The sequence below is a fragment of the Papio anubis genome, chromosome 13 (assembly GCF_008728515.1).
Source record: "Papio anubis isolate 15944 chromosome 13, Panubis1.0, whole genome shotgun sequence".
Taxonomy (NCBI): Eukaryota; Metazoa; Chordata; class Mammalia; order Primates; family Cercopithecidae; genus Papio; species Papio anubis.
In genome coordinates this window covers 102292450-102315700 of record NC_044988.1, presented here as the reverse complement: position 1 = coordinate 102315700, position 23251 = coordinate 102292450, and the positions used below count along the sequence as shown (strand labels likewise).

Genomic DNA, 23251 nt, shown 5'->3' with positions numbered 1-23251 from the left:
TGTGAGGGGACAGGGCATAGGCGGCTGGGGATGGGCTGGAAGCCCTGGTCTGGGAGTCATCAGTATTGGCTGCAGCCAGAGCCACAGACCTGCAGCCCCAGGGGAGTGTTGGGGACAGAGGCCTGATGGAGTAGCCCTGAGGCCAATGCTGCCAAGTCCTTTATCTCAGGGCTTGGTTAGGAGGGGCCCAGGGCATGAGCTCACAGGGTCTCAGGTTTCCTTTATGTACTTTCTCGTAAATCGGGATTCCAAACTGTAGACCTTTCAGGACTTACAGAACATGGATCTGCCCTGGGGTTCACCAGGCCTATGTTTCCTCTTTCCCTAAAGGCTTCCAAGGGCAGGGCCCCATAAACTCCGTGTGGCCTCCCATGGCGTGAAGCACACGGAAGGCAGAGTCGGCAAATAAAGACTGCACTGAGTTTAGTCGAGGTGCCACCACCCCAGTAAACCCCTTTTATTGAGTTATTGTATTAATTTTATTGAAAGTGTCTATGGATCACTTACAAGCCCCCCGACCCCCTTTTTTTTTTTTTTTTTTTTTGAGACAGAGTGTCGCTCTGTTGCCCAGGCTGAAGTGCGGTGCTGTGATCTAGGCTCCTGGATTCAAGCGATTCTCCTGCCTCAGCCTCCCAAGTAGCTGGGTTTACAGGCACCTGCCACCACACCCGGCTAATTTTTGTGTTTTTAGTAGAGATGGGGTTTCGCCATGTTGGACAGGCTGGTCTCAAACTCCTGGCCTCAAGTGATCCACTGGCCTTGGTCTCCCAAAGTGCTGGGATTTCAGGTGTGAGCCACCGCCATCTAGCCATGTCTAGAAGGTTTTGAAACTATCTTTGAACCAAAGCAGAGAGGCTGTCTAGTCGGGGGTTATGGAGCCGGGCTTCGGAATCGGAGGCAAGCAGTCATGTCACCTGTCTGAGCCTCGGTTCTCTCTGCTGGAAATAGGGCGAGCAGGGTTCTTGCAGAGTTTGCTGAGTTCAGCTCTGAGCAGGGCAGCTGGCCAAGATGATGGCTCACTTATCGGTAGCTGTTGCCATGAATTTCATCTGGGGTCATCCCAGTCAGGCCATACCCAGATGCTGACAGGCTTAAGGAGGACACCGAGGTCTGTGGCTGGGGGGATGTGGCCTTGCAAACTGACCATCTAAGCAAGTCCGGTAAATTGTCTATCAACCCCAGACCACAGCCTCCCAGCGTTTGGTGGGTTTGTAGCCATTTGTAGGACAATATAGCAGACACAGAGAATCTTGGAGCAAGATTACAAGGATGGTACAAGTGTGTTCTGACTGCCTGCTACGCGCTAAGTGATGGAGTTCACAATACCTCCAAATATGCGCCGTTGGCATACTGAAAAAGGGCGGAAGTAGGACGGTCTCTCTCACGTCCCCTGCCCTTCTCCCCTCAAGCAGGTTATGAGACCCTCATTCCAGAGGTGCCCCCCCAGAACCTACAGGTGAAGAACATCCTGATAATCTGAACAAACAGGACTTGCGACGTTTCCCCCAGTTTATCACCAAAAGATCTCACTATTCATCCAATCCTGTTTCTCCACAACTATCCCCTTCTTCACCAAATCCAGCCTAAAAATACACGCGTTTAACCATTTCTTTGGGCCTTCATTTCCTTACGGAGGCCCACGTGTCACAAAAAACTGAAAGACATTTGAATGCTTTCCTCTTGCAAACCTGTCTTTTGTGATAGGGCCCTCAGCCGTGAGTCTAGGATGGGTAGAAAGAAAGACATTGATGGCCGGGCGCGGTGGCTCAAGCCTGTGTAATCCCAGCACTTTGGGAGGCCGAGACGGGCAGATCACGAGGTCAGGAGATCGAGACCATCCTGGCTAACACGGTGAAACCCCGTCTCTACTAAAAAATACAAAAAACTAGCCAGGCGAGGTGGCAGGCGCCTGTAGTCCCAGCTACTCGGGAGGCTGAGGCAGGAGAATGGCGTGAACCCGGGAGGCGGAGCTTGCAGTGAGCCGAGATCCGGCCACTGCACTCCAGCCTGGGCAAGAGAGCCAGATTCCGCCTCAAAAAAAAAAACAAAAAACAAAAACAAAGAAAGACATTTTCCTCCCCTCACAGACACAGCATGGCGGGCCCTCATTTAATCAGACCCCTTTCCGTGCCCAGTGCAGAAACCAAGACCCCAACAAAGAGAGATTCCCTCAGCTACACATGCAGAGCTGGCACCTGCTCCAAACCACACGAGCTGTTTCAGGGGGCTCTGCTTGAAAAGGAGGGGCTTTCTCCTAGAGCCGGAAGATGGGGTGCATTTACCAACACTGGGTTGCGTGAAATACCTGCTAATTAAAACTCCCAGCTCTAAGCCAGGCACAGTGGGCTCACGCCTGTAGTCCCAGCACTTTGGGAGGCTGAGGTGGGTGGACCATCTGAGGTCAGGAGTTTGAGACCAGCCTGGCCAACATGGTGAGACCCCGTCTCTACTAAAAATACAAAATTAGCTGGGCCTGGTGGCAGGTGCCTGTAATCCCAGCTACTCAGGAGGCAAGGCTGGAGAATCACTTGAACCTGGGAGGCGGAGGTTGCAGTGAGTTGAGATTGCCTCATTGCACTCCAGCCTGGGCGAAAAGAGCGAAACTCCATCTCAAAAACAAAGAAAGGAAGACGAGAGAACCAAAAAACTCCCAGCTCTAATGCAGGGCTGGAAAGCAGTTTGTGCTGGTAATGCTCCCTCTGGAACCGGCCATTACCATAGCAAGTGGACTCTTGCTTGAGCCATTAACAAATAAACTAGTCATGGGTTGCTCTTAAAATATTATTACAATGCCCAGCTCTTTAATGAGCTGTCTGGGGCTCTGCAGACGGCTGAGAAGAGCCAGGAGAGGCCCTGGCACCCGCCACACCTGGAAATCCTTGGACCCCCAACTCGTACACCCCTCCTGGCCCCTCCTGAGGTGTACCAGGATTTCTAGAAAGACTCCTCCGATCCCCAGGTTGGCCCTAGCACATCACAGGCGCTGTCGCTGAGCCCCAGGCTTTTCCGTAAACAGCAGGAGTGGGACCTCTCCTTCGGGAAAAGCCTGGACTCTCAGGCTGGACACACCTAGGTCTGACACTGTTGGCAAATCACTTCATCTCTCTGAGCCCTAGTTTCCCTGTCAAATAAACCACACTGAGATAAGAGGAGAGACTGACCTCAGGGCATTCTCGGAGAACTAAATGCAGAAACTCAGGGTGCATGCTCAGCCCAGCCCTCAGCTCAGAGGCTTGGGGAGGGGCCTGGTTGTGATTGTCATGACAACCAGCCACGCTGGAGCCACGCCCTTGATGAAGTCTGTAAAGCACCACGTGAACATAGAACAAATCTGATTTTACCATCATCAGTCTGGACCTACTGCGGAGGAGGCCAATCTGATCTCTCTGAACGTTCGAGTTTCAGAATACTTTAAAGGAAGTACTATTTTATTTATTTATTTTTTATTGAGACAGAGTCTTGCTCTGTCGCCCAGGTTGGAGAGCAGTGGCACGATCTTGGCTCACTGCAACCTCCGCCTCCTGGGTTCAAGCAATTCTCATGTCTCAGCCTCCTGATTAGCTGGGACTACAGGCACGTGCCACCACACCCAGCTAATTTTTTGTATTTTTAGTAGAGACGGGGTTTCGCTGTGTTAGCCAGGATGGTCTCCTGACCTCGTGATCCGCCTGCCTCGGCCTCCCAAAGTGCTGGGATTGCAGGCGTGAGCCACCGCACCCAGCCAGGAAGTACCATTTTAGTATCTTTTCTTTTGAGACAGAGTCTCACTCTGTCGCCCAGGCTGGAGTGAAGTGGTGCAATCTCAGCTCACTGCAACCTCCACCTCCCGGGTTCAAGCTATTCTCCTGCCTCAGCCTCCCGAGTAGCTGGGATTACAGGCGCCCCCCACTGCACCCGGCTAATTTTTTGTATTTTTAGTAGAGACAGGGGTTTCACCATGTTGGCCAGGCTGGTCTCAAACCAGGTGACCCACCCACCTCGGCCTTCCAAAGTGCTGGGATTACAGGCGTGAGCCACCGCGCCCGGCCGTGAGTATTTTCACATGTGTATGACAACGCAAATGAACAGTTAAAGACGGTTTTCCTTCCTGCTAAAAACCTCACGGACCTGATGTCCTGCTCATTGCTAGGGACTCCTATCACCAGCAATTGGCAGTGTTTGGACATCCTCGGGACCTCAGCTCAAACTTCCCTGTGCAGGTACTGCCTCCCCAAGACTCGACTTCCACGCCTGGGAAGCAGAGATTACAATGCCTGCCTTGCGGCCTTGGTAGCATAGATGCGAGGATGCGTGTCCTGCTTGGGAGGCGTTTGGAATACTGCTTCCTGGTTAATTTGTAATAAAATGTTACAAAGTTTAATATAATGTGTTCTTTGAGGCACCCTTTCAGAAGTGGGTTCCTCTTCAACTTTGCCTTATTGGCCTTTTCTCTATAGATTGTACAGGACATACTTCTGTGTGGGCCAGGTCAGATTAATCTAAAATCTGATTTTGGGTGTGTGAAGTTGTGCAGAGGTTTGGTGAGAAGGGTGCCTAGGTAGGAGTCAGGACAGCTGGGTTCTTATCCCCGCTCAGGGTCACACGGGGCCTATTGACTGGTGGCCTGGACCCATCTCCTCTACCCTCTGAACTTACATAGGGTCAGAACTGGATAATCACCAAGATCCTTTCAGCTCTCGATTCTCTGACGCTGGTCAGAAGATGCAACCTGATTTCCCACCCATCCCCAATGACAAACATACACAAGTGTCATCTCGATGCTTGGCCCTGGCCAGTCCTTCTCTCTTCTCCACCCCCTCAGCTGGCAACTCGGGAGTGAGAGCTGCGTTTACCTTCTGCTTCTTCTCCAGCTTGATGGCTTTCTGGGTGGCCTTTTGTTCCTGTACCCACAGTTGCAGGTACCGGTGCTGCAGCAGATCAAAGAAGGGTGTGGAAGGCCTGGAGGGAAGAAATTCAGACAGAGCTTGAGGCCCTGGAAAGACAGAGGCACCAGCTCCCCACCCCCCGCCCCCAGGAGCCTCCTAAATGTCAGGAGCTGCCCGGTGCATCACTCCCACAGCTGTGAAAGCCTCACTCCCAGCCCGCAAAAGCTATGAAACAGGTGCCTCACCTAGGCTTATGAGTGCGGGGCCTGCGATGGTGGTAGGACTCTCTCCTTGACCAAACGTTAGAGGTCTGGTCCTCTGAGCTCTCTTTCTCACTAGGCCGCGTCCCTGGGCCCTGTCCTTGGCCTGCTGAAGCCAGTTTTAGCCAAGAGTCCCGCTACGTTGATTCGCCACCCCTTCACATCTGATTACCCTTGACAGCTGATTAGGTTCCTCACCCGTACCCTTGATATCTGATGACCTTGGCCTGCCTGTAGCAACGATCTTCCTGCCTTGACGTCTCCTCTTAGTAATTTTCCATCCACTGACCCCGCCCCTCCCTTGGCTCCTCAGCCAAACATCCCCACTTCTGTTTTATCTGGAATTGAACTCAGTTCTATACTGAAGCTTCTCCCTTTTTGCAATAGTATTGAATAAAATGTCTTTACCACCTTTAATCAGTGTCTGGCTCTGGTTCTCTTTGACAGTGATTTCCAGCCAAGGAGCACTTACCCTAGGCATTTTGTATGCTCCACCCCTTCCCAACACAAAAATGGAGACTAGTATTATTCCTATCTTACAGATGAGAACGGTAAGATCCCAGAGCAGTGGGGGCAGCACCGCAAGGCAGACCCGCTCAGCCACAAGCCTCTGTGGCAGCGGGATTTCATGTCCTTGCAGCAAATGGCCAACTGCTCCCAGGTGGGACCTAATCTCTAAACAGGTTGAGAGGCTGAATATCCAAATGGACAATGGCCAAACCACATATAAAAGTGAACTATGGGCTGGGCGCTGTGGCTCACGCCTGAAATTCCAGCACTTTGGGAGGCCGAGGAGGGTGGGTCACCTGGGGACAGGAGTTTGCAACCAGCCTGGCCAACATGGTGAAGCCCTGTCTCTACTAAAACTACAAACATTAGCTGGGCATGGTGGTGTGTGCCTGTAATCCCAACTACTAGGGAGGCTGAGACAGGAGAATCGCTTGAAGTCGGGAGATGAAGGTTGCAGTGACCCGAGATCACGTCACTCTGCACTCCAGCCTGGGCAACAGAGCAAGGCTCTGTCTCAAAACAAAAGCAAAAACAAAAACAAAACTATGAGCCACAATCTGCAGATAGGCCAGGAAACCAGCCCGTTTTGTACAGTAACCAGCCCAGGAAGCCACCTGCTATGCCAGACTTGTAGGAAGTCAGACTGCGGTCTCTACCAACAGTCCAGGAAGCCAAACAATAACCCTCAAAACAGCCAACCCAGCATGTCTGGGACTTGGTTAATAACTCCCAGCTCCCCTAATTTTTGTACCCACTTGCAGCTTAGAACCAACCAGAGAAAACTAAATAAGCGCCCTTAACAAGTCCCATAGGATGCCCCCATATATATAAAATAGATACCCAGAATTTATGATATATATCATATACATGATGCATATACATATATTTCTATTTTCATGAGGAAGAAATGAAAAGATAAACCAAACTTATTAACTAAGAAGCTACCTGTAGAATGAGGGAGAGAACAGGAAGGAAATAACAGAAAGGAAACCTAGAACTTTTTGAATAGACTTTGTGTTATAGTTTTGACTTTGGAAACATATAAAAAATGGGTTTTTTTTGCTAATTATGAAAAAATTAAAGAGAAAGGATTAGCATCTACCCCATATCACAATAGGAGAGAGCAAATGAACTTAATTGTATGTCAAGTTGTGGCATAAACACAGATGATTTCAAGTGACTTTATTTATTTATTGAGGTGGAGTCTTGCTCTGTCACCCAGGCTGGAGTGCAGTGGTGCTATCTCAGCTCACTGCAACCTTGCCTCCCAGGTTCAAGTGATTCTCCCACCTCAGCCTCCTGAGCAGCTGAGATCACAGGCACCAGCCACCACACCTAGTTAATTTTTTGTGTTTTTAGTAGAGACAGGGCTTTGCTATGTTGACCAGGCTGGTCTCAAACTCCTGACCTCAAGTGATCTGCCTCAGCCTCCTAAAGTGCTGGGATTACAGGCGTGAGCCACCTCGCCCAGCTTCAAGTGACTTTAAAAGAGATTTGGGTAGAATATCCCTAGCGTAAAATATCCTGAGGATAAAAAGAACCATGAGGAAATCTGAAGCTGTGTCCTTGTTGCTAATAATAATGTTGATATTGGCCGGGCGCGGTGGCTCAAGCCTGTAATCCCAGCACTTTGGGAGGCCGAGACGGGCGGATCACAAGGTCAGGAGATCGAGACCATCCTGGCTAACACGGTGAAACCCCGTCTCTACTAAAAAATACAAAAAACTAGCCGGGCGCAGTGGCGGGCGCCTGTAGTCCCAGCTACTCGGGAGGCTGAGGCAGGAGAATGGCGTGAACCCGGGAGGCGGAGCTTGCAGTGAGCTGAGATCCGGCCACTGCACTCCAGCCTGGGCGGCAGAGCGAGACTCCGTCTCAAAAAAAAATAATAATAATAATAATGTTGATATTGTTAGTTTGAAACTATTATGTATACATTCCAGGATAAAGCAAATTAGTAATTATATAAATGCCATTAGGAGAAAAGAAATACCTATATAAAATCAAAGTAGTAGAAAAAAAACCTCTGTAATTTTAAATTTGAATTGTAAATATCATCACGAACTCCTTAGTTTTCCTCTTTATAAAAAGTAACATGTTTCCTATCCCTATCTCTGTCCACTGTAAAAGTCTAGAAGTGATCACAACTCAGTAGCAATGAGCACCCCTAGTGCCTAGACTGTGGTCTCAAAGTGCCGTTCTCTGCTCAAAAGAACCAGGGATCACTGGAGAAAGGGTTGATCTCTGTGCCCAGGAGGTACCCATGCCAGAAGCAAGAAGGCTGTCAGAGGCTATTGGGAGACATGGTAACGGACCACAGGGGCCAGCCCAAATTGGCCAAAGACAGGACAATTTGAGGATTAGATAGAATAACAACGGCCGTGAGTTGAAATCCATCATATAGCACTCTCTATATGACACATGGACATATATGTATAATTCTGGTTGGGGAAAAAAGGAAAACCTCCTTGTGCAGTTTGGAGGTTGCTAGGCCACAAAATCATTATTCTGAAAATAAATAACAGAGCATTTACCTGCCTTTCCTCCTGTACTAACAGGATCTTGGGTAATCAAATAGGCAATAAGGGAAAGTTCTTTATAGAAAAACGAGAGCTCGGCCAGGCATGGTGGCTCACGCCTGTAATCCCAGCACTTTGGGAGACTGAGGCGGGTGGATCATGAAGTCAGGAGATCAAGACCATCCTGGCTAACACAGTGAAATGCCATCTCTACTAAATAGTAAACACAAAAAATTAGCCGGGCGTGGTGGCGGGCACCTCTAGTCCCAGCTACTCGGGAGGCTGAGGCAGGAGAATGGCGTGAACCTGGGAGGCGGAGCTTGCAGTGAGCCGAGATCACACCACTGTGCTCCAGCCTGGGCGACAGAGCGAGACTCCATCTCAAAAAAGAAAAACCAGAGCTCATAAATGCAGGAGGAATGACAGAATTAGTGGGGAAATCAGTGTTTTGTGACTCCTAATGAAATAATGGATCTAGGGAACATTCATCAGTGGCTGCTAAAATGATTAGGTGGAGGCTGATGGGAGATTCCCAACAGATGGGTCATGCTGCAGCAGCTGAACCGAATGACCAGCCCTTTCTATGATCGTCGTGTTATTATTGTGGTAAATATACACAACATAAAATTTACCCGTTATCAATCTTGACATCACTGACAGTGACAAATAGATACTGTGCCAGAAGTGATAGGCTAGGAGGTATGCTGGACTGCCTACCAAATATGTTTGGAGGAAAAAACCCCAAAGTAAACTAACTGGAAGGTAATCAAGACTCTAGACTAGCATTGTCAAATTACTTCTTTTTCTTTTCCTTTTATTCTTTTTGAGACGGAGTCTTGCTGTATTGCCCAGGCTGGAGTGTAGTGGCGTGATCTCGGCTTACTGCAACCTCCACCTCCTGGGTTCAAGTGACTCTCGTGCCTCAACCTCCCGAGTAGCTGGGACTACCGGCTCCCAACACCATGCCCAGCTAATTTTTGCTATTTTAGAAGAGATGGGGTTTCACCATTTTGCCAGGCTGGTCTCGAACTGTCGACCTCAGGTTATCCACCCACAGCCTCCCAAAGTGCTGGGATTACAAGCGTGAGCCACCGCACCTGGCCTCAAATTACTTTAAAAAAAAAAAAACTGCAATTACTTTTGTACCAACCTAATATAACGTGAGCTACCCTGTAACCCCAAACCAAGGAACACCTGGAGCTGCCAGCAGCTGGAAGAGGCAGGAAGGGTCCTCGGCTAGAACCCTGGGAGGGAGCGGGGCCTGTTGACTCCTGTTTCATGCTTCTGGCCTCCAGAATTGTGAGAGAATCATTTCCTGTTGTTTAAGCCACCAAGTTCATGGTAATTTGTGACACCGGCCACAGGACACTTGTACGCAGGGGTTCCTCAGCCTACACGCTGGGAAACATCGATGGGAACCACGTTCCCGCTGAGCGGTATCTAGAACACGGCCAGTGACTGGAACATGGAAGAGTCTTTGACAGCCAAAGAGCGTTTTGAGCAGTGTTTCTCAAATTGTGCACCTGGGTCACCACGGGATCTTGTTCAGGGCACCTCCGGTTCAGTCACGTGGGGCGGCCAAGGCGCTGCATCCAGGCCTCATGCTTCAAGGCTTAAGGACTTGGAGATGATCTAAACCCAGGCTCTGAGCCTCCCAAAGTCCCAAGAAGGTGCAGGCGATTATTTCTGTGCAGCTACGTAAAGACATTCATCTGAGGAGAGGATCCACAGCTTTTATCCGATGTTCTCAGCCTCCCAAGTGGCTGGGACCTCAGGCGTGCGCCAACATATCGGCTATTTTTTTGTTTATTTTTTGTAGAGATGGGGGGGTCTCACTATGTTGCCCAGGCTGGTCTCAAACTCCTGAGTTCAAGCGATCCTCCTGCGTCTGCCTCCCAAAGCGCTGGGATTACAGGCGTGAGCCACTGCACCCGGTTTATGTGTTTTTCAAAGATGCAAATGCCCCAGGAAGGGTTCAGAACCTCAGAACTTACCCCGTGACTTAATTTCACAGAAAAAATGAATGAGGAAACGGAGGTGCTGGGAGGGAAAGCGGCTCCCAGGGTCGCACAGCTCGGGACCGGAGGTGGCAGACCTGGAGCCCCTCACTCTGCGTTTTATGTGGCCTGCATGGTGGTCTTAAACTTTGACGTCATTGTCAACACTTAAAAATGAAAACTTCGGCCGGGTGCGGCGGCTCAAGCCTGTAATCCCAGCACTTTGGGAGGCCGAGACGGGCGGATCACGAGGTCAGGAGATCGAGACCATCCTGGCTAACACGGTGAAGCCCCGTCTCTACTAAAAAATACAAAAAACTAGCCGGGCGAGGTGGCGGGCGCCTGTAGTCCCAGCTACTCGGGAGGCTGAGGCAGGAGAATGGCGTGAACCCGGGAGGCGGAGCTTGCAGTGAGCCGAGATCAGGCCACTGCACTCCAGCCTGGGAGCACAGCGAGACTCCGTCTCAAAAAAAAAAAAAAAAAAAAAAACAACTTCCTGGAGTGTCTTGACATTTGGTAAGTTCTGTCAATGCCGGACTGCACTCCTAGGTGCAGCAATTGGCTGGCGCTGAATACAAGTTCCCCCTTCTGCCGCAGTCCTCACCCTGCCCTATTGCCTTACCAGGCTGGCTCTGCTCTCTGCCGGGCTCCTCCACATGTTTCAGTTTATGGCCCAGAGACAGCTGTAGAGCTAAAGCAGACACTAAATATCCACTCCCTGGCCGCTGTCTGCGCTCCTAGGCCAGTCGGCCTCCCCTGCACGCAGCTCTCTTTGGGCCGGGGCGGAGCTAGGATTCTGTTTGAGCTTGGGATTCTGTCTGAGCAAAGGTTCAGCAGCTTCAAGCTGCTGCCCCTGCTCAGAGGTCCTTCACACAGCAGCCTGTGGTGCAGCTACAAATGGTGGTTCTTTGTTTTCCAGTTCCTTTACCCCTGCGGTGACTTTTATTACTTAATTATTACTCACCCCATGCTTCTGAGCAGCCTAATTTATAGCTGTGTTTTCTAATGACACTAGATTCGCAATCTGAAAATATCTACCCCAAGAGGCTGTTCACAACACAAAAGCTCTCTTCTCAGCAGTCCCCGCCACATCCATCGCCACCACAAAGGCACCCTCAGCCCTCCTGCGGGCTTGGCTGACATCCTGTGTCTTGCTCCGGCCAGCAGTTCTTGTTACCGGGAAAGGGGCTCGGGGCATGAGAGTAACCGACAAACCCTGGGAGTCCCGACGGCCCCAGCCTGGGTTCTCTGAAGGAGACCAGCAGGCTATGTCCGCTTCTGCTCTGGCTCATTACCTTGGATACAAAGGTGGAGAAGCTGGTCTGACATGGGAAGAATCTCGGACATAAGTCAGATCATATCACCCCTTGCTTAAAATGCCTTCCATGGCCCCCCATGTCTTAGCCTAAGCCCAGACTCATTGCCCGGGCCACAGGGCCCTTCCAGCAGCTCCTGTCTCCTTCTCCAGCTCTTCCTGACGTTCATGCCACCCCCCACCAGGTCTTCCAAGCCCTGAGAATCCTCTTTCTCTCGCTCGGCACACACTCAGCTTCCCCTTTGCCTTCAGGTCCCCGTAGCGAGGCCACCTCCCCAGAAGGCTCCTCCCCAACCAGCTCATCCTAGGACAGCCCTCATCAGGCACCCTCCCATGCAGGGCACTCATTCATTCGTTTGTTTGCTGATTTACAGCAGGTCTTGGCCATTGGCCACCAACATCATGAGGGTGGGGATAGTTTATGTCTGGTGTGAACTGGCACAGTGCTGCTCTCAGGAATTATTTCTTGTTGAAAAAGACTGAGAGAGAGAAAGAGAGGACACACAGCAGGAGGGAAGCGGGGAAGGAGACAGAGAAAAAGACTAGGCAGAATTTTAGGAGATAAACTTTTCATAACTCAGGGTATTGTAAATTAGACTATCTATGAGTTATAATAAACCAAAAGAAGCAAATGGAGGGAAACTGCAATTCAATGGAGGAAGGAGAGTCGTTTCAACAAACGGTGCTGGAGCCTTGGACATCTTGGACAAAACAAACAACACAGCAAACAAACATAACAAACACAACCTAAGTCTCACACCTGATACAAGAATTAACTCAAATGGATCACAGATTTAAATACAAAACATTAAACTATACAACTTCTAGATGAAAACATAGGAGAAAATGTTTGGGATCGAAGGCTACGTAAAGAGTTTGTTAGACTCAACACCAAAAAATCTAATCCATGAAAGAAAAAAACTGATAAATTGGGCTTCCTCAGAATTAAAAACGTTTGCTGTGTGAGAGATCCAGTTCAGAGGATGGAGAGACAAGCTATAGACAGGGAGAACACATCTGTAAACCATATATCTGGCAAAGGACTCGTATCTAGAATAAAAAACTCTCAAAACTCAACAGTAAAACAAAACAAACCCAAACAAAAAAAAACCCAAACAATCCCATTAGAAAATTGATGGCCAGGCATGGTGGCTCACGCCTGTAATCCCGGCACTTTGGGAGGCCGACGGGGGCAGGTAACCTGAGGTCAGGAGTTCGAGACCAGCCTGGCCAACATGGCGAAACCCCATCTCTACTAAAAATACAAAAATTAGCTGGGCATGGTGGCACGTGCCTGTAATCCCAGCTAATCAAGAGGCTGAGACACAAGAATCGCTTGAACCTGGGAGGTGGAAATTGCAGTGAGCCGAGATTGCACCACTGCACTCCAGGCTGGGTGACAGAGAGAGATTCTCTCCATCTCAAACTAAAAAAGAAAAAAAAAAAAAAAAGAAAATTGGCAAAGCCCAGCCCGGTGGCTCATGCCTGTAATCCCCCCATGTTGGGAGGCCAAGGTAGAAGGATTCCTCGAGCCTAAGAGTTTGAGACCAGCCTGGCCAACATGGCAAAACCCTGTCTACAAAAACAAAAACACAAACAAACAAACAAACAAACAAACAAAACCAAAAAAACAAAGAAATGAAAAGAAAGAAAGAAAATAGGCAAAAGACATGAAGAGGCATTTCATCAAAGAGAATATATGGATGGCAAACAAACACATGAAAGAATAGTCAACATCTGTAGCCATTAGAGAAATGCAAATGAAGACTATGATATCACTATACCCCCATTAGTACAGCTAAAATAAGAGGGCATAATGACACTACCACATGAGGATGCGTAGAAACTAAAGCTCCCATGCACTGCTGGTGAGGATGAAAAATGGCACAGCCACTCTGGAAAACTGTTTGGCAGTTTCTTTTTCTTTTTTTTTTTGTTTTGAGACAGAGTCTCGCTCTGTCGCCAGGCTGGAGTGCAGTGGCGCAATCTCGGCTCACTGCAACCTCCGCCTCCTGGGTTCAAGCGACTCTCCTGTCTCAGCCTCCCAAGTAGCTGGGATTACAGGTGCCCGCCACCACGCCCAGCTAATATTTTGTATTTTTTAGTAGAGACAGGGTTTCACCGTGTTAGCCAGGATGGTCTTGATCTCCTGATCTCATGATCCTTCCGCCTCGGCCTTCCGAAGCGCTGGGATTACAGGCGTAAGCCACCCCGCCCGACCGGCAGTTACTTAAAAAGTTAAACACATACTTACCAGATGGCCCAGCAATTGCTCTCCCGGGCATTTATTCCAGAGAAATGGAAGCTTTGGTTGACCTAAAAACTTATTCACAAATGTTCATCGCATTTGATTATTTGTTTGTTTAATTTTCTTTTCTTTTCTTTTCTTTTTTTTTTTTTTTTTTTTGAGACGGAGTCTGGCTCTGTCGCCCAGGCTGGAGTGCAGTGGCCGGATCTCAGCTCACTGCAAGCTCCGCCTCCTGGCTTCACGCCATTCTCCTGCCTCAGCCTCCCTAGTAGCTGGGACTACAGGCACCCGCCACCTCGCCCGGCTAGTTTTTTGTATTTTTTAGTAGAGACGGGGTTTCATCGTGTTAGCCAGGATGGTCTCGATCTCCTGACCTCGTGATCCACCCGTCTTGGCCTCCCAAAGTGCTGGGATTACAGGCTTGAGCCACCGCGCCCGGCCTAATTTTCTTTTCTTTAAAGATGTAATTGAAGCCTACATAGCGGCTTTAGCTGTAACAGTGCAAAACTGGAAAACAAAAACGTCCTTCAGTGAAGGAATGAAAAGGAGAGGATGAAAATACAAGCTATAGACCAGAAGAACATCCAGTTCCATCCACACCAGGGAATATCACTCAGCAACAAAAAAGAATGAACTCTCCCTACACGCAACATCTCGGATGAACTCTAGGCCTTTATGCTGAGCAAAAAAGGCCAACCTCAAAAGGTTACACACTGTGTGATTCCATATATTTAACATTCTTGAAATTTTCCAGGCATTGGGAACTAGAGGGAAGCAGAGTTCACTATAGGGGGTGTGAGGAAGATCTTTGGATGATAGAACAGTTTTGTGTCTTGATTGTGTCACACGAATCTACACGTGATAAAACTGCAAGAACTAAATACACCGCACACACACATACCCACACGCACACATGCAAATGACAGCATATGAAATTGGCAGCTGAATGGAATCTGTGCGTGGTACCAATGTCAAGTTTTTGGTTTTCATTTTGCAATCTAGCTATGTGAAATTTTGTCATTGTGGGGAACTGGGTGAAGAGGACGTGGGCTTTCTCTGTACAAACTTTCTCTTTAAAACTTTCTGTGGATCTATAATCATTTCAAAGTAAAATATTTTTTAAATGCAATCAAGCCTGCTAGCGGAAAGACTGAAATAGCCTTATACTTTTATAGAAAAATATTTAAAAATTACTATCATATGGGGCCGAGCGTGGTGGCTCACGCCTGTAATCTCAGCACTTTGTGAGGCCAGTGCGGGTGGATCACTTGATGTCAGGAATTCCAGTCAAGACTGGCCAATATAGTAAAAGTCCAGTCTCTACTAAAAACACAAAAATTAGCCAGGTGTGGTGGTGCATGCCTGTAGTCCTGGCTACTCAGGAGACTGACGCAGGAGAACCACTTAAACTCGGGAAGCAGAGGTTGCAGTGAGCCGAGATTGTGCCACTGTACTCCAACCTGGGGGTCACAATGAGGCTCCATTGCAAAAAAAAAAAAAATTACTATCATGTAAAGAGGTAATCAAAGAGTATAGGACCAAAAAATATAGGGTAAAAATAAATATGGGGTGTGTCAGCCGGGTGCAGTGGCTCACACCTGTAATCCCAGCACTTTGGGAGGCCGAGGCGGGCGGATCACAAGGTCAGGAGACAGAGACCATCCTGGCTAACACGGTGAAACCCCGTCTCTACTAAAAATACAAAAAATTAGCTGGGAGTGGTGGCAGTTGCCTGTAGTCCCAGCTACTCGGGAGGCTGAGGCAGGAGAATGGCGTGAACCTGGGACAGGGAGCTTGCAGTGAGCCGAGATCGTGCCACTGTACTCCAGCCTGGGCAACAGAGCGAGACTCTGCCTCAAAATAAATTAATAAATAAATATGGGGTGTGTTGATTGATTTTTTCTTTTTTTTTTTTTTTTTGAGACAGAGTCTTGCTCTGTTGCCCAGGCTGAAGTGCAGTGGCATCCCTGCTCGTGGCAACCTCCGCCTCCCAGGTTCAAGTGATTCTCGTGCTTCAGCCTCCGGATTAGCTGGGACTACAGGCATGAGCCACCACACTCAGCTAATTTTTGTATTTTTAGTAGAGACAGGGTTTCACCATATTGGCCACGCTGGTCTCCAACTCCTGGCCTCAAGTGATCTGCCCATCTTGGCCTCCCAAAGTGCTGGGATTACAGGCATGAGCCATCATGCCCAGCTTTAATTTTTTTTTTAAGTATATTATTTTCCTGGATTTTTGTGGTTTGTGGTATTGGTCGGCTAATTTAAATTTGCAATTTGTTCTGATTTCTTTTCTCATCCTAATTTATTATTCCGTTTTGCGCCTGAATTTGTATTCGTGATTTTGAATTTTTTTTCTTAAAGAGGGCTCCCAAGGTTGAATAAGCTCCAGGCTTATTATCCCACAAAACCTGAAGCTGTCCTGAATGCAGGTAAGATTTTGATTTTTTATTTATTTATTTTTTTTGTCGCCCAGGCTGGAGTGCAGTGGCACGATCTCGGCTCACTGCAAGCTCCGCCTCCCGGGTTCACGCCATTCTCCTGCCTCAGCCTCCCTAGTAGCTGGGACTACAGGTGCCCACCACCATGCCCAGCTAATTTTTTGTATTTTCAGTAGAAACGGGGTTTCACCATGTTAGCCAGGATGGTCTCAATCTCCTGACCTCGTGACCCGCCCGCCTCGGCCTCCCAAAGTGCTGGGATTACAGGTGTGAGCCACCGCGCCCGGCCAGATTTTGATTTTTTAATTAGCCTGAGAGAATATCATGTACAACTTTGTGCCAATAAATGAAATAAATTAGGCAATTTTTCCAGGAAAATATAAAAGATCAAAGTTGACTGATATGTTTATACAAAACTTTAGTAGAGCCTTGCAAACTAGGCCTGGGTACATTTATTTATTTATTTATTTATTTATTTATTTATTTATTAGATGGAGTCTTGCTCTGTTGCCTAAGCTGGAGTGCAGTGGCATGATCTCCGCTTACTGTAACCTCCACCTCCCCAGCTCAAGCGATTCTCCTGCCTCAGCCTCCCGAGTAGCTGGGATTACAGGCTCACACTGCCACACCCAGTTAATTTTTTTTTTTTTTTTTTTTTTAGCAGAGACAGGGTTTCGCCGTGTTGGCAAGGCTTATCCAAACTCCTGACCTCAACTCAAGTGATCTGCCTGTCTTGGCCTCACAAAGTGCTGGGATTGCAGGCGTGAGCCCCAGTGCCTGACCCCAGGTACTTTTACACACAAGCTGTCCCAATTGTGCTATAGAAACTATTCCAGAACTTTCCAGAACTTTTTCTAAAACAGCTTCCCAAATCACTTTATGATCACAACCCAGACAAGGAGAATATACACGCTGCTGGTCAGTCTCACTTATAAACACAAAGAATACTAAGTAAAGTAGGTTGGGCGCAGTGGCTCATACCTGTAATCCCAGCACTTTGGGAGGCCAAAGTGGGTGGATCTCTTGAGCTCAGGGGTTCGAGACCAGCCTGGGCAATATGGCAAGACCCTGTCTCTAAAAAAAAATTAGAAAATTTTAAAAAGGATGCTATGTAAAATAGCACCAAATCAAATAGGCTAATGCATTAACAGCAAAGGCCCCTTGTAATACCTTGCATTCATCCTGGAGCTTGGGAGTGAGGGTGGCGGGGCAGAAACCGGACACCTGAACGCAGCTCACTCCCTGCCGCTTCTCACCAAGCAGCCAGCCAGGGGAGGAAAGAAATTCATCTTCCAGCGAAATTGGGAGTATTGATGATACCTGAGCCTGGGCACATTAATTAGAGCATGGAGATTGCCTTTTGTAATTAGAAGTGACCAGAAAAGCCGAGGAAGCCTGAGGTTTCACCTAAGAGACTGGGAAAGAAGTCGACCCTTAGAGCAGGTGTGAACAGGCCCTTCGGTCAAGGGCTCAGGTGTTCTCGGACCCCTCTGTGCCTCCCAGTTGTTCACTGAGCTGGTCACATTTGTAAAAGCGACGGCCTTCATGATGAAATATTATGCAACTGCCAAAAAGAATGAAGTGGCATGGCCGGGCGTGGTGGCTCAAGCCTGTAATCCCAGCACTTTGGGAGGCCGAGACGGGCGGATCACAAGGTCAGGAGATTGAGACCATCTGAAAACATGGGTGAAACCAAGTCTCTACTAAAAATACAAAAACCGGCAGGAGGGTGGCCCGGACGCCTGTAGTCCCAGCTGCGGGGAGCCGAGGCAGGAGAATGCAGTAAACCCGGGGAGGCGGGCTTGCAGTGAGCTGAGATCCGGCCACTGCACTCCAGCCTGAGAGGCGACAGGCGAGACTCCGTCTCAAAAGATAAGAGGAGTGGCTGTGTGTGTAATGAGCTAGAGAGATCTCTGAGACATGTCATGCGTAAAACAGGAAGTCAGGGGAGGAGACGTACAGTACAGGTGCCTCTGCACAAACGTGGGTGGATGAAAAAAAGACTGGAAGGCCAGGCGCAGTGGCTCATACCTGTAATCCCAGCACTTTGGGAGGCTGAGGCGGGAGGATCACTTGAGGTCAGGAGTTCCAGACCAACCCGGCCAGCATGGCGAAACCCTGTCTCTACTAAAAAATACAAAAATTAGCCGGGCGTGGTGGCAGGTGCCCATAATCCTAGCTATTCGGGAGGCTGAGGCAGGAGAATCGCTTGAACCCCGGAGATGGAGGTTGCAGTGAGCTGAGACTGCGCCACTGCACCAGTCCAGCCTGGACAGCAGAGTGAAACTCTGTCTCAAAAAAAAAAAAAAAAAAAAAAAAGTGGGGGAAGAAGAAGAAAGAAGCCTACCAGTGATGTCCGCAGTGAGGCCTCAGGCAGCGGAGCAGAACTAGGGATGTGGTAAGGGAGACTTTCATCTTTCAGCTTACTTAGTGGTTGTATATGACCCTTTTGCAAAGAATAGAGAAAAAAAAGGACTCCTGAGAGTTGACTGAGGCTGCGTGGCCGGTGATGAGGGTGATGGATTCTGGTCCCCAGACTCAGGGTCAGGACGCATTCCCAGCCCCACCTGCCACGCACAGATCCACACCGAACATCAGATCAGAACTCTCTGGGCCGTTTGCTTTCCACCACAAAGCATCCGGGGGTGATCCTGCTTTTCTGGAGCCATGGGGAGCGCCCTTGGCTGGAGGGCCCAGCCCTACCCCATCATGCCCTGGGGACATCTAGCATTTCCCTGTGTACTTGACCTTTCTAGAATGCATCTTTAGGAGCCATTTTTCCTGTTTTTTTCCATAACCATTTTTTGATGCTACCTTACAACACGTTCAGTTTTTTAAGTAAATGTAGTTCTTTACGGTAAAATATAGGCATTTTTCCCACCCCCAAAATGAACGATTTTTGCCCCAGGCGGAGAGCCTCTGTGGTAACAATTACAGCCGTCCTTTCTGCAGCTTTCTTTTGAGGCGCTGGAGGGTTTCACATGGAGGATCTTAATTATTTATCCTCACTAAATGAGCATGGAAAAGGTGGGAATGGGAAGCGAGGCCCAGAGAGGTCAAATGGCTTGCCCAGGGTCACACAGCACACTCCAGTAGCAAAGCCTGGACTCCCACCCTTCCGGTTGCAGTGTCTCCAGCCAAGAGAATTTGAATCAATTTTCACAAAAGAGAGGGTAGTTAAGGCTGAACAACACTGCCCAGAAAGCCAGCTGCAGATAGAGGCCAAGTCCAGGGGCCCTGGCTATTTTCATATAGGACCCCAGACTATCCCAGACACCATCATTTGTGCCCGGATCCTGCAACAGCCCCCATCTCCTGGCCCCCCGCTCCTCATAGGAGCCAAGGCTTTTTAGAAAATGCAAGTCTGGGGCCCGGTGCCGTGGCTCACGCCTGTAATCCCGCCACTTTGGGAGGCCGAGGCAGGTGGATCACTTGAGGTCAGGAGTTTGAGACCAGCCTAGCCAACATGGTGAAACCCTGTCTCTACTAAAAATACAAAAATTAGCTGGACGTGGTGGCGTGCACCTGTAGTCTCAGCTACTTGGGAAGCTGAGGCAGGGGAGTTACTTGAACCCGGGAGGCAGAGGTTGCAGTGAGCTGAGAGTTGGCCACTACATTCCAGCCTGGGTGACAGAGTGAGACTTCATCTCAAAAAAAAAAAAAAAAAAAAAAAAGCAGGTCTGTTTCTGTCTTTTTCAGCACAACCGGTGGCTTCCTATTGCCCTTAAGAGTGCATGGTTCTCAAGGGTCTCCAGCTCAGTCCCTCTCCTACCCCCTCCCAAATGCAGAGTCCTCCCCCACCTCCTCCTAGACTCCTCTCCCTCACCTGGCGAACCCCTCTCGAGACCTCCCTTAGCTCTGCCCACTCTGCCATGCCTGCACTTTGCACGTGCGAAGGTGTCTGAAGTTCTTTATAATGGTTGGTTCAGGGTCCACCTTTCCCATCAGGCTCTGAGCTCCCCGGAGCAGGGATGGTGCTGGGTTGCCCTCTCCAAATCTCTAGGCCTGGACTGTCTGCACTCAGTAGAGAAGCCGAGTGACTCAAAGCCTTTGGAAACTCCTTTCCTGAGGACCCGTGGCCTCAACTGCAATGCTCAGGAGGAGGTCTTTGGAAGAAATGGGCTTTTCCTTGGGGAACCTAGTGTTGGAGGTGGGGTGGCCCTGATATCCTTCAGAACGGGTGCAAGCATCGAGGACAAGCCACGTGGCCTCTTGATTCCCTTCTCTCTCTCTCGTGGGAGGATCAGCCGTTAAGTCAGCATGTCAGAGCCGATCCTGGATCCTTGTAGCCCTGGAGAACAGAGAGCCCAGCCAGGCCAGGAGACGCCAAGGAAGCAACTCCTTCCTGAAGACGAATGAGAGGAGGTTCCTGAAGCCAAGGACAGGGTGGAGGAGTCAGGGAGATCTGCTGCTCTCAGAACTGTTCCTTATAAATCTTTAGGACCGCGTTCAGAAGTAATTCAAGATTGCGAACGTCTCTGCTTCTGTGCAATACTGAAGGGGTCTGCCAGGGCACTGGGGTGGGGATGCAGGACTGCGGGCTGCTCTGAGGCAGGATGGCCCTACTGGCCTTTGAGGCTTGTCAGAGCCCAGAGAGACAGGAATGGAGGGCTGGCCCCACGCTGGTGTCTAGGGAGGGGCTCCTGGGCCGGGGAGCAGAAGGAATTGGGTCAGGTCCACACCGGACCTGAGGCCAGGGGCTTGGTGAGGGCTGGGGATCCTCCTTGAGGAGGGGTAAGGAACTGACTGAGAAGGCACGTGAGAGACTTCTGGGGTATGGAAATGTGCTGTGTCTCTTAATTAATTTATTTATTTAGAAACTGGCTGGTGTGCAGTGGTGTGATCCTAGCTCACTGCAGCTTTAATCTCCTGGACTCAAGCAATCCTCTCACCTCAGCCTCCTGAGTAGCTGGGACTACAGCACTCACCACCATAACTGGCTAATTTTTTAATTTTTGTAGAGGTGGGAGTCTCCCTATGTTGCCCAGGCTGGTATTGAACACCTGGCCTCAAGAAATCCTCCCACCTTGGCCTCCTGAAGTCCTGGGATTACAGGTGTGAACCACTGTGCCTGGCCTGGAAATGTACTGTATCTTCACTGGATACCCAGGTGTATACATTTGTCAAAACTCATCAAACTGTATATGGATCATTTTGTTGTCTGGAAATCACACCTCAATAAGGCTGTTTCAAAAGAAAAACTAAAAAGACCAGACTGGGGAGTAAACGGCTGAGGCAGGAGTTATAGCAGAGGAAAGGCTTTATGAAGGTACTAGGGATGGTTTCTGAGTGAGAGGAGAGGGGAGGGGGCATGATGCCAGACATTGTTGCTGTGTAGTAGAGTGGATTAGCCTGGGGGAGGGGGAAGGGTACAGGATTTGAGGGTCCAAGGACATTTCAGGGGGAGGAAGGGGACAGCCGAAGGGCGGTGCACCTTGTGAATGAGATCTCAACTCTGCATTCACTCGCTCATTAGTCCATCCATCCACCCATCCACCCACCCATTCATCCACCCATCTGTCCATCCATCCATCCATCCATCCATCCATCCATCCATCCACCTACCCACCCATCCACCCACCTACTTATCCATCCATCCATGTCCATCCACCACACCACCACCATCCATCCACCATCCATTCATTCACCACCACCCACCACCATCCACCTCCATCCATCGAATCATCCACCCTCACCCACCCACCCATCATCCAACCACCCACCCATCCACCCACCCACCATCCACCCATCCATCCATCCACCCACCGCATCCATCCACCCTTCCTTCCATCCATCCATCCATGTCCACTCATCCATCCATCCATCCACCACCACCCCATCCATCCATCCATCCACCCATCCATCCATCCACCATCCATTCATCCATCCATCCATCCACTCCATTCAGCCCCCCATCCATCCATCCATCTATCTATCCACCCATCCATCATCCACCCATCCATTCATCCATCTATCTATCCATCCATGTACCCACCCACCTACCCATCCATCCACCCAATCATCCATCCATCCATCCATCTATCCATCCATTAATTCATCCATCCATTAATTCATCCATCCATCCATCCATCCATCCATCCATCCATCCATCCACCCCATCCACCTGTCTGACCCATTTAGGAGCTTTAATGGTATGTCTGAATGTGGAGGTGTCCCTGCCCTCTAGGGTCACAGAATATGCAGCAGAAATAACCATCCTCACAGCTCACACTCCCTGCCTGCCTCCTCAATCCTTGGGACAACAACTCGAGAGACTGATATCGATATCCTCACTTTACAGATGAGAAATCTGAGGCCCAGGGAACACCACTGTCTCGCTCAAGACCACACAGTAGTTGTTCGAATTGGAAGCCTGCAGGGGTAGCCACACTGCAGCCCTATCGCCCTGCAGTGCCAAGGGCCAATGCCAGGGTAGACAGCAACCTGCAGTGTGGCTGGAGTTCAGAGGAGAGAAAGGTTAATTCAGCAAGGGTGTGGGATGAGGGACGTCTCCTCTGAGGCTTCGGACAGCTCTCTGGGGATGGGCGGGAGGTGGCTGGGCAGGGGAACTCCAGACAGGGAACGGTGTGAACACAGGCAGGACTCCCAGCTGGAGACGGGCCTGATCTGCCCTGAAGAATAACAGCGATTCAAAATGCCTCCCATCCTAATAAGCACTTTCTATGCCAAGCCCTCCACGTGCAAAGCTCACTGAGTCCTCACAACTCTGGAAGGGAGGATGGAGACCCCTGGCTTTCAGAAGGGGAAACTGAGGCTCAGAGAAATGGAGCGAGTTGCCTGTGTGATGCTCAGAGATGCAGAGTAGCCAGGCAGGAGAGCCAGGATCTGTATCCGGGTTCCCCTGGCCCTGAGGCTTTTTGCCCCTAACGGCTAGTCTGTGTGCTGAGCGGCTCCAAGGCGGGTCTGAATGATCCACTCATCTCTGTCCAGGTCAAGTTGTGCTCATTGGCAATTTGCCAGCCTGGACTCGTGAGCAAGTGCTTCCTCCACACAAAGGAGTCTCATTTGTCCTGACTTCCACGCTGGGCCCCATCCAGGGGTCTCAGGCCCTCACACTTGGGCTGCAAGGGCTTCCGAG

The 23251-nt window shown here is 49.6% G+C and overlaps 1 protein-coding gene across 2 annotated transcripts in view; it reads right to left on the bottom strand.

The window, feature by feature from the left end:
* The window catches only part of CFAP77 (cilia and flagella associated protein 77), a 173423-nt gene that overhangs the window by 32798 nt on the left and 117374 nt on the right, over window positions 1-23251 (bottom strand). For both annotated transcript variants that reach the window (XM_009187950.4, XM_003911155.4), the window contains exon 4: window positions 4833-4938. In XM_009187950.4, the coding sequence (XP_009186214.1) occupies window positions 4833-4938 (106 nt within the window). The remainder of the gene's footprint in view (window positions 1-4832; window positions 4939-23251) is intronic.